At 48.5% G+C, this 11,851-nt stretch overlaps 1 protein-coding gene across 1 annotated transcript; it reads left to right on the top strand.

Annotated features, from left to right (window-relative positions):
• The first annotated feature begins 6,763 nt into the window (after positions 1 to 6,763).
• Positions 6,764 to 10,144, top strand: CUNH1orf216 (chromosome unknown C1orf216 homolog). The gene is made up of 2 exons (XM_090271549.1): positions 6,764 to 6,994; positions 9,048 to 10,144. Exon 2 carries the CDS (start codon positions 9,053 to 9,055, stop codon positions 9,740 to 9,742), a length of 690 nt encoding a protein of 229 aa, XP_090127675.1. The 5' UTR covers positions 6,764 to 6,994; positions 9,048 to 9,052; the 3' UTR covers positions 9,743 to 10,144.
• Positions 10,145 to 11,851: the final 1,707 nt, after the last annotated feature.

Below are 11,851 nucleotides of genomic sequence, written 5' to 3'. Positions count from 1 at the left end.
CTCCCTGTTCTACTAACATTATTGATTTTTAGTTTTATTTATTACGATGATTTTTTTTGTGTGATCTGGCCCTGGTGACATGAGGTATGGAGGCAAGAGGGCAAAACACATTTATTCTTGTCACAATTCAGCTTCTTGAAACCACCTCCTCACCCGACATTTTTCTTTTAATCTGCGGGTTGTGGTACCTTCGTTTACCTGTCTTCGTTTTCTCCCCTAGTCCCAAAGTTCTCCCAAAGATTCCCCCAGAAGTTGGAGCCAGATGTGAGGACAACAAACTTGGCACCTTCTGTTAGCAGCCATGAAGCCAGCTAGCAAGACTTTACTGCATTCCAATTACCTGCCAGTTATTTCCAGGCTAAGTTCCCCAGCTCCCTGCTTTTCTCATTCCTTCCCCCAGGTAGTCCTGAGACAGGCCAAGCTCTGTCTCTCTCTCTCTTTTTTTTTTAAATATCAGTTTCCCTGGCTGTGAAATGGATGAGAGAAAAGCCTGATAAGGAAGCTTTCAGAGAGAGCGGGACTGAGAAGGGATGGACTCAATTTAAAGTTTGCCTGCCTGACCTTCAGGCTACTAAAGGCCTCCCATAATGTACTCCTACTTATGGGGAAGAGGAAGGGCAGGCTTTAGGCAATAAGTTACAAGTAGGAGGGGGCACTCTTAACTGGGATGTTTGCCATGGGAATCAGCTGAGGCCAAGGGCAATTTGTGGGGCCATGTTCCCCCAGCCTGTGTTCTCTGTGTGTGCCAGGAGAATGAATAAATCATTGTTCAGGGGCGGGATGCAGCTGCTGGGCTCCTCCCCTCGGCACATGCCCAGACTCCAGCTCCTCCATTGAAAGCTACTGGAGCAAAGCGGTTTATACACCCAGCTCCCCAAATCCTATTGAGGCCTTCCCCTCTGCACGAGCCACGGGCTCCAAGCCCATTCAGGCTGGCCCTTTGTGCTAGAGGTTAAATGGTTAAGTGTGAGGGGCACCCAGAAAGGACCTGTCAGGCCCTGAAATGCTGTGCTGATACTGAGCCCTCCTACTGATGAATGGGGTGGGTGGAGGAGAGGTGGGCGGTCAGAGGATGGGGTGGGGGGAGGGCATGGGGATTATGGAGCCCACAGAGGCAGCTGTTAGGAAGGGGGTGGAACAGGCACCCCTTCTCTCATTTCTCCTTCAGATCAGGTTTTCTATCTAGCTCACTCCCTTTGCTGTGGGCTCTGGGTGCTCACACAGCCTGGGGACATTGGATTTGGCTTTTCTGGTCTGGTGGAAGAGAGGTTTGGGAGACACCAGAAGCTCCAAAACACCACTCAGTTTCCCCTTTCTCCTTTCAGGAATGGGAGGGAAAGATTGGGGCAGGATTCATTTCCTAGGATCTAGTGGTGTAGTGTATCTGAACCTGTGTCCCACTAAGCTTTAAAAAGCTTCCTGGGAGCCCCCTCAGGAGCTATTTAGTGTGGAGGGTTTGGTAGAGAGGAGATCGCAAACTGGGCATATTGGAAATATTTGCCTGAAAATAAAAGATTCCAAGCCTTTAAAAAATTTTCTTTTAACTTCAAATTTGATGTTTCCTCATTTTATAGCTGAGGAAACAGCCATATTGGTGGTGGAGAATGGACGTCTTACCTAACATGATCACATAGCAATTTCTTGATAGACTAGAGTTGCACTTTACCTTTAAGAAGCAGAGGAGAAGGATGAACAAAACTATTAGGTCACCAGCTTTGTAGGCCTTTCTTCCCCAAGATGAGCAAATAATTCTAGGGAATGATCTTTCTAATCTGCCTTAAGGGCTCTCTGGTACATCAAAGGTCCTCCAGGGCTATGCCTGTTCTTGGGAGCCCAACTGAGGATGTTCACGTTATAATATTATTTAACAATGTTCAAAGCATATTATCTTTATTTAACCTAAAGAGGTTAAAATGATTTGATTTGCCTAAGTTCCCAAAGCCATGTTAGGAGGTTGACAGATGATATGAACTTAGGAAAAGAGAATAAAGCAGGTAGCAATGTGGCTTGTACTCCAGGATTAGGAGCCTGTGATTTGTTCTGATGCGGAACCTTTACGGGCTTCCTGTTATTTCTCTGCTGCCCCCAGATCCTGGGAATGGTGATCAAGACCTTTCACCTCTTGGCCCACTTTATCCTTCAGCTTCATCTCCTTCCTCTGTTGCTGCCCCTGTACCAGTCACACTGGCCTTGCCTGTGTTGTCACAACACACTAAACACACACACCATCTCCTCGGCCTTATGCTTTCTCTTATTCACCCCTCAAAGCCTGGCTCAAATATCACCTCAATAAAGCCTTCCTTCTTTACCCTATTTTGTGCTTATTACTTTTCCTCCTAGCCCTGTCGTAGGGCCCGTCCCATGGTGAGTTCCCCAAGGCCACCACCAGTTCTGATTCTGCCCCAGATCCCCAACACAGCACCTGGCACAGAGTAAGCATGCCATAACTGTGTCCTGGATGTGACTGAATGAATGGGAAGGGGCAAGTCTTTGATGTTGAAACACCTTGATCCTGCCTACCCCTTTCTTCCTGGGAGTCGTCGGCAGCCGTCCGTCTCGAGAGACGATGGTGTAGCTTCTTAAGAGTCTATCTGCACCGCCGAGAATGGCTGCGCAGTCTGACTCGGGAGTGACACGGTATCTGTCTCCTCCCGTGTTGAATCGACATCTTGCAATGACGCTGGAGTGTCCTCTCTAGTGAAGCTGAAGCTACAGAGCCTGGGCAGGGTGATATGGAGGGTCTGCTGTTGCCCATGCAGCAGACCCCCCCTCTCTTCGCAGCTGAAGGGTCCAAGGGAAAGACGGAGTCAATACAGCTTGGCTTCAGGTGCGCCGCAGGAGTTGCCGGTGTTGACTACAACGTCAAACCGCCTTAGGGACTCCGGCTCCGGATTTTCTGTCGGGTTTACTCCCTTAGCCTTTCCCCTGAAGAGGTATGCCGCAAGGCAGCGGAGGTTTTTTGGAGTCAGAGTTTTCCTTCTCTGATTCCTGGGAGTACTGACATTGAAAAATCACCCACCTGTGGAGGAACTCATGCCTGTCCTATTTCCTGGAGTAGAAATTCCTTTCATCTTCCCTTTCTCATTGCCTGACACCACAGGTCCCCAGGGCCTGGAGTTGGCTACTCGCTGCTAGCTTCTCTTGGTTTTGGCATCTGTCTGCTTGACAGGATATCTACTCACTGCCCACTGCTGGATCTTCGTGGTGGGCTGGCCTGCCACAGAGCCCTGTTCAGGCTGGTACTGACCATCTCCAGTGATTTCAGTGTCCCTGCCAATTAAATCCCTTCAATCTAAGTAGCTACAGATACCCCTTTCACCTAAGGTGACTGATTCCCTGACAAAGGATGCTTCTGGTGAATGAATAAGAAACATCTATACATTTGCTTTTTTGTGGTCATATAGACATGGATGCCTCTGCCTTCCTGGGTTCTTTTGTCCTCCAGGTTCACAGCTGTCTGAAAATTATGGAGTCCACAGGACCCTGTCTGAGTATTTACTGCATTAATTATACAGTGCTAGAGTATCCCATAAAGCATTGCCCTTGACTAAGAAAATAGGCTGAGCCCTGGCTGGTGTGGGTCAGTGAATTGAGTGCTGGCTTGTGAACCAAGGCATCGCCGGTTTGATTCCTGGTTGGGGCGCATGCCTGGATTGTGGGCCAGGTGCCCGGCTTGGGGCATGCAAGAGGCAATCACATATTGATGTTTCCCTCCCTCTCTTTCTCCCTCCTGTCCCTTCTCTCTAAAAATAAATAAATAAAATCTTAAAAAAAGAAAAAAGGCTGAGGCTAGCCCTTGTTGGTATGGCTCAGTTGGTTGGAGCATCATTCCATACACTAAAAGACTGGGGGTTCAATTCCCAGTTGGAGCACATACCTAGGTTACAGGTTCAATCCCTAGTCAGGTTGGGGCATGTATGTAACTGATCAATGTTTCTCTCTCATATTGATGTTTCTCTCTCTCTCAAATTAATAAACATATTTTTTAAAAATGAATAGACAATTTAAAAAGAAAGGAGAAGCTGCAGTCTGATGCCCTTGGAATTCACTTGACTGAACAGGTATCATGTTATTTATTTTACTTTTTTATCCTCACCCAAGGACATTTTTTTCATTGCTTTTGGAGAGAGAGCTTTTGGTTGCTTTCTCATATGCATCCCGATCAGGGATCAAATCCACAACCTGGGTATATGCCCTGACTGGGAATCAAACCTGTGACCTTTTGGTCTATGGGACAACACTCTGATCAACTGAACAACACCAGCTAGGGCTGAACAGGTATTATGTTGTTTAGAACAATTAGCTTTATAGAACAATGAAATGAACAATTGATGACTCAGCTATGCCAGGTTGGGTGCGCCTCTGCTGAGTACAATACAGACTCTAAATCGATAATCAATCTATAATTCTTTGTCTTTTGTAGCAAGACCACAAATAAAGAGATAGAGGTAGGTGTGGCACCTTACATGATTGTACCTAATGACTTTCTCAAAGAGTTTACTTCCCTGACATTCTAATTTCTGCAGATCAGGGAGGAATGTTTCAAACCAGGGACTACAAAGTTGATTCTACTGCATTTCAAACTCCTCATAATAGTAGAGTAATAGAAGAAAGGAGGTTACCATGTAGGTTGGACTGATAATGGCCATCAAGGGTAAATAGAGTTGCTACTATTTAATGAGGACTGAGAGGTGCATGAGTGGGACCCCGGGATGCTCTATCAATCATGGTTCTTTTGATTGCCAGAGAAAGAAATTCCACTTGGCAAAACAAGGGCCTTCTTGGAAGTTATACAAAGGCCTCAGGAAATGGGGGCTGGAACATCACCAGGACTCTGTCTTTTGTCTCCCCTTCTGTGTGTCAGCATCATTTTCTCCTCCTACAAACTGACTCTCACTTGCCAGGGAATGTGATTGCTACAGCCCTAGGCTCACATCTTCCCTGCTTTGTCTTGCTTTAATTTGATTTCAGAAAGTCCCAGAGAAGAACTCTGACTGACTCACCTGGAGTGGGCAGTCTTATCCTTGGACTCAGTAGGCTCCCGTTTAATCCACGTGGTTAGAGCTGGGGGAGACAGAGCTGAAGGAAAGGTGGGGAGGAGCTGTCCTGGGCCCACCAAACAATCAGATGACATTATGGCTGAATAGCATGGGAAGATCTGCATAATTCCAGACCACCAAATCTCAGAGCCTTTAGAAGTGAGAATTGGGTCACCTCATAAGAAAGAAAACTCTGTGGCTGAAGGCAAGGGGAGCTTGCAGTAGACAAAGAAAAAAGGAGGACCAATTTAGCCCAGGACGTGGTGTGCAATAGAAATGGGGCTGAGGTCTCTACCTATATATTCTAATCTGGGGGAGTAGCCCAGGTCTGAGTTACTTTTGTCTTCTCCCTTTATTTCCTTTGCCCTCTTAAAATAGGAGTTGTTGTAATCATAAAATGGCATTTTTTTCCTCTTCCATTTCCCTTATTTTTGTATATAGGATTGATTGGTGTGATTTAATTTGTATTTAGTCTCTAGGTTGCAGAATGGTGAGTTGGAATCAAGTTGAAACTGGAAGAGGATGCCCCAGCATGAAGATCACAGACTTAAATTCTTCCTCATTAAAAAAAGAAAAAGTCATGAAGGAAAGATAAGGTCTTTTAAATGTATCATGATTTGACAATGAATCCATGTTAGTTTAGTTTTGAAATGGAGGAAGGTGTAGCCAATTGAATAGCTTGTTCAGTAAAATGGGGGTGTGGAAGGGACAACTTATTTTAAGAAGCCTTAAGGTAACACCAGCCAGTGATTTTTTTATTTTATCATGAAAGCCAACAATTCCTCTGTTCTCTGTGACAACAAATTGTGCCCCCAAACCCTAGGTTTCCCTCAAGGAGGAAGGGAGTGAAGGGATCAGGCTTCAGCAAGTAAAAACTGAAGAGCTTGCTGCACTGGCCCCATGAGGTGTTTGTTCTCTGTCCTGTGGAAAGCCACCTGGGCCTGGCAGTAGCCCCATGCCTGTCCCAGAGCAGATTTTCTTTCTTCTCTTAAAAACATAGCCTTTATAAGTGACTTTAATAAATAAACACAAAATGAACACATAATTTTGGCCCTGGCCTGGTAATTCAATTGGTTAATGCACTGTCATCCCAATTAGACAATGTTGTGGTTTCCATCGCAGGTCAGGGCACATAAAAGAAGCAATTTAAAAAATGCATAAATAAGTGGAACAACAAATTGATGCTTCTCTCTTCTCTTCCTCTCTTAAAAAAATCAATTAAAAAAATTAATACATTATTTCAAACTGTGATAGAGGCTATGAAGAAAAGGAACAAAGTGTCCAGGGGTAATATAGAGGGGGTCAGAGAAGCTGATCTGAGAAGAGACCTAAAATAGGGGAGGGGAAAGGCACCGTTAGGCAGAGGGAACAGTGTGCAAACGCAGCGTGGCAGAGAGGAGCGCCGGCCCGACTGCAGAGATGGGGCGCAAAGGCTGCAGCAGGGGACAGAGCAGGATGCTCGGAGCCCTAAGGCTGTGGCCTCAAGGATTTACCCTGTAATGGGGAAGTCATTGGGAAGTCTGAGGCAGGAGGGTGGGGACATGATCAGAGTTTCATTTTGAAAATGTCACTGTATCTGCAGTGAGGCAAGCAGATTGGAGGGGCGCAGTGAAATGCAGTTAGGAAATAAAACTGGACCTGCAAGGCCTCGGTCAAGGCTGCAGAGGCCGGAAGGCAAAGGCAGGCGGGGCGGTTCCGGCGCGGGGTGCGGCGCGCCGCTCCTCCGAAAACCTAACCGGCCCACGTGGGCCAGGCCGCCACGCCCCACGCGCAGACGCCACTGGGCTCCGCAGTCGGCGCCGGGGGGCAAGGAGATCAGCTCCGGAGCCCCGCATCTCACGCCCCGGCCCGCGTGGACTCCCAGGCCAAGAGACCCTTCACCCAGCCCGGAGGGTCGAGGTTCTGCCGTGGGGCCCGTGGAACCAGAGCCGCGCCGGGGCGGGCGCCTCCAGGCCGTGAGTCGGGCCGTAGCGGGAGGGGTTGGGGCTCAGCCGCAGGGCTTTCATGGGCCTTGGGGGGAAATCGCAGCCTCCCGACAACTGCCTCCTATGGGGAGATTAGTGAAGGCTGGTCTCGAGCCTGTCCTGGGGGGGAGTCTCCCTCTCCCGCAAGGCTAGGCAGGAAGGGAGGCCGACTCCCTCCCACCCCCAAGCCCCGGAAGATTGCGGATTAACTTGGAGAGAAACCCCACCCTGGGGAGTTCCCATTTTACCGTCTCTGAGAACCCCGTGATTCGTAACAGCACCCGCACCCCATCCCAGCTCCCTTCACGGCCCCACCCAAGTTTATGTAAAAGAAAACATTTGGGCAGCGAAGATCGCCTGGCATACTGCGTAGTGGGGTTTGTAGGTTATAAAGGGACTGTCCACACACCATCCCCGACCCGCTGCCCGGACTTCTGCCCACTACTGAATGTGGGGAGGGTCCCTATCTCTTACACTCTCCCTTTGTCTTACTGATACCAGAGTTTTCTAATTCTAGTAATATGTGGTGAGTTGAAACCTCTTGTCAGTTGAACCCCTAATTTTGCTAGAAGCCAGTTATTGAGGAGGAAAGAGTTGTATTGTATGCCCTCCCTCCAGGACATCAAGATGGAGCAAACTAGGGGCAGGGACACGAGACAGTCTAATAAGTATGCGGAAGGGTGTAAGGGCATCTCTGGGCAGAGGAAGGAGCTGAAGCCGGCTCTTCCAGCCCTGGGCAGTCAGCACTAGCCTCCTGCTACTCTTCCTGAGCATAGATATCCCGCTGGAGCCTCCTTCCTCTCCCCTATTGACTACCCAGGTGCAGGTATGGACTGACACCTGCTAGTGCCCAGCTTCATGCTGGCTCCTGGGAAGATCATAGAGGATATATAGAGAAGGTTCACATTTAGTTAATGACCAAGCTTTATCAGCTGCTAGTACAAGAGAGTTTTTTAAAAAATTGAGTAGACGTTTACTGACCATCAGTTCTGTGCCAGGAACAAGAAACGAACATGAATTAGATAGTGTGTACCCAGGATAGTGTGGACCCAGAGAAAGCGGAGCTGTGTATGTTTGTGTATATTGAGGCAGCAGGGAGAATATCAAAATGGTTTTAGAGAAGCAGGGGGATATTAGAGCTAAGTTTTGAAGTATAAAAAGGAATTTGATAGGTGGAGAAGGGAGGACCTTACAGGGGAGAGGAGAGGAAGGGGATCATAGGCCAAGGGAATTGTATGAGGAGAATAGAGCACATTTCTGAGATCTCTGAGCAGTTTGGTGTGGCAGGAGGGGCAGAGGGGCAAGAAGCAAGTCTGGAGGTGTGAGCAGGGGCCAGGTGAAACACAGCCTTGTAGGCTATGTAGCAGTTTAGCAGGAGTTTAGGGACCTGTGATGAATTAAATTTTAATTTGTAAGTGGAGGCAGAGAGATCAGTGAAAAGGCTGTGGCTGTTAGTAATCCAGGTAAGAAATGACTTATATGTTCATGCACAGGTTTTTAAGAGGAAGAATTGTCAGAATTTGGTGGCCAATGCGATGGGGGAAGGAAGCAGAGTGAGCAGTCTAGGAGGGTCTCAGGTTTCTGACTTGAGTGACTGAATGGAGAGTGGGGCCATTTTGCTGAGGCCACTGAAGAGGGAGAGCTGGTTTGGACACGTACAATTTGTGGAGCCCGTGGTTGGTCGCAGAGTTAGATAGCAGTTGGATCTGGGCTGCAGGCAGCACTGAGAATTACCAACACGTGATGCTCCTTGAAGCTGCAGCAGAGGATGATGAGATCATCTGGGGAGAGGTGCAGAGAATGAGAGGACAGCCTGCCTCGGAGGGTGGAGGGAAAACCTGTGCAGGAGACTGAGAAGCAACAGACAGAAAGGGAGGAGGGAAACCATAAGGGAGGTGTTACCCAAGTGCAGGGAAAGAGACTGAGAAGGAGCAGCCAGGCTGGTACTTACAGCCTTGTCCCTGCAGCGATGTTGCCTCAACTCTGTCAGGGCACCCCCCCCCCTCTTCCTGCTCTGACTCATTCTTCTGCTTCCCCTTTACAGACCAGATGTTTGCCATCCAGCCAGGGATAGCCGAGGGGGGCCAGTTCCTGGGAGGCCCACCTCCTGGAATATGTCAGCCTGAGTTCCAATCAGACAGCAACTCCAACTTCATGGCGGGTGCCAAGGACGCCAATGAGAATTGGCATGGGATGCCAGACCAAGTGGAGCCCATGTTGATGAGGAGCTCCTCCAAGTTGCCCTCTGACAACCAGGCATTCCAGGCCGCTGGACTCCACGAAGGAGAGGTCCGCAGCCCACCAGAGGGGGCAGAGATCCCCAGAGCTGAGCCTGAGAAGATGGGTAGTGCCAGCACAGTGTGCTCCCCTCTGGAGGACAATGGCTATGCCAGCAGCTCCCTAAGCATTGACAGCCCTTGCAGCAGCCCGGAGCCTGCCTGTGGGACCCCTCCAGGCCCTGGCCCTTCAGATTCCCTTCTGCCCTCAGTGGCCCAAGCAGTGCAAAAATTGCACGCTCAAGAGCGCTACAAGGAGCAGGAGAAGGAGAAGCACCATGTGCACTTGGTGATGTATCGCCGCCTGGCCCTGCTCCAGTGGATCCGAGGCCTGCAGCACCAGCTGGTTGACCAGCAGGCCCGCCTGCAGGAGAGCTATGACACCATCCTAGACAACAGAAAGGAGCTTATCCGCTGTTTCCAACAGAGGGCAGCACCGTCCAGGCCCCAGGACCAGGGCTAAGAGTGTGCCTCTGGGGTGTATATATTTGCAGGCATGTGTGTGGTTGTACTCAAGTATATATTAACTGGTATGAGTGCAGGCAAGCATAAGTGAGTATGTATGTGCTAACATGTGCCAAGCATGTGTGAATCAGCACCTGTGCATCAGCTAGTGTGTGCTATGTGTACACAGGCTAACTTATGTGCAGGACTATGTGTGAGTGTGTCCATCTGTATGTATGGCATGTATGTAGGAGGGAGTAAATTTGTACATGCATACATGAACAGGTACCTGATAGTGTATGTATATGTGCACGAATGTATATGTGCAATAGCTGACCCTTGAACAACACAGGTTTAAACTGCACATGTCCCCTTATATGTGGGTTGTTTTTTTTTCAGTAAATATGTACAGTTCTGTAAATGTGTCTTCTCTTCCTTAAGGTTTTCTTAACATTTTCTTTAGCTTATTTATTGTAAGAATACAGTATATAATACATATAGTATACAAAATATGTGTTAATCGACTGTTTATGTTATCATTAAGGCTTCCAGTCAGCAGCAGGCTGTTAGTAGTTAAGTTTTTGGAGAGTAAAAAGTTAGACATGGATTTTTTACTATTTCAGGGGTTGTCACCCCTAACCCCTGCATTGTTCAAGGAGCAACTGTACATGCAAAAGATGTGTATACCTATGAGTGAGTTTGAATATGCAGGCTTATGTCAGGTGTATGTGAGTGAGCTCTTGTGTGTGTAGCCCTATAGGTAGGGGTGCCTGTGTGCAGGTGCAGGCATGGGAAGTGTATATTAGGAACATGTGTATTTGTAGGCAGATTCCCAATCAAGTGTGTGCAAATATATATTCAATTGCACATGTGGGGCATCCATCCACACCCTATATTACCCATGACCTGCTGTAGCCTCTTTTCTCCACAGGGTCCCACTGCTTCCTGGAAAGAGGGCTGCCTGCTGTCATTTATCTGAGGAAATTATTATCAGGGAGGGGAGCTGAGGATGGTGATGAACATTTGAACTCTGCCCCTGGGCACATGGGAGGTGGGGATGGAGAGATGATGATTGCAGAACCCTGTGAAGAATAGGAGTTTCGAATTCTGGAAAACCAGTTCCAAACAAACCACAAATCATCTCTCCTTTGCAAAGGAGCTCTTGCAGACCATGTTGATTTAAGCTTCTGGAGAACAAGAATGTGTGCTTGTAAGCTTACTGTTGGGTAAATCTCACTTCCCTCTCTGTGCCTCTACTTGCCATGCCTCTCTGGCTTTAGTGGCACTGGATGTTGAATTAGTTTGTTTCCCTGAAATCAGACTGTCTGTGCCAGGAGGAACCACAGTTCTGTTTTCAAGGGTGGGCAGGGGACAGTGTCAGCCCTGCCTCTGTAAACTCTTAGGATGCTGAGTCATATCCCCTTCCATCACGGAATGGCCCTTTAAATGTTGACAGGCTCCAGCGGAAGCATCTCTAGGAAGTGGAGAGCCAAGCTCTCTGTTTTGCTTCTGGGAGCCCACAGGTGGCAAGATCCTGATGGGTGAGCAGGGCCATACAGGTCACTGACGCTGTCTCTGGCCCTGAGTCTTCCTACCTGCAAAATGTGGGGGTTCTTTCTGACTATCCCTAAAGAGTTCCATCCATAATGGGTGGATGGGTGAAAGCAGTAGGGAGTGAGGCTGAAACAGTGACCCTGGGTCCTTTTGCATGTTGAGTGTGAACCAAGATGAATAAACTGGGGCACAGAAATGCATTTCTTGAGTTTCTGTTTCTATTCCATGGGTCATCTGGTGGCCTCTCTGCCATATTGTCTGAACTCCCCTTTTGAACAGGACGCTGAGCTGGGGTGTGGGGATGGGGGAAGGCCCTGGGGAGGAGGAATCCAGCCTGCTATGGTGGACACTCTGATGTAGGGTAGAGAGGTCTCTTCTCAGGGGCCTCTCAGATTGACAGGGGTGACTTGGGCTCTGTGAGAGCCCTGTTTGGGATTGTCTTTATCGTAAGGCACTTTTGGACCTGAAAGGGGGGGGGCACTGATTGCGAGGGACCCTCCCCCTCAACATATGCAAACACATTCTCAACCCTGCTCTAGAGCCACCACTTCCCTGAAAGCCCAACAGCAAAAGA

Source organism: Furipterus horrens, unplaced genomic scaffold (genome assembly GCF_987537825.1).
Source record: "Furipterus horrens unplaced genomic scaffold, mFurHor1.1.pri manual_scaffold_3, whole genome shotgun sequence".
In the NCBI taxonomy this organism is placed as follows: Eukaryota; Metazoa; Chordata; class Mammalia; order Chiroptera; family Furipteridae; genus Furipterus; species Furipterus horrens.
Note: the sequence above shows the minus strand (reverse complement) of the source record. Positions and strands in the feature narration are given on the sequence as shown.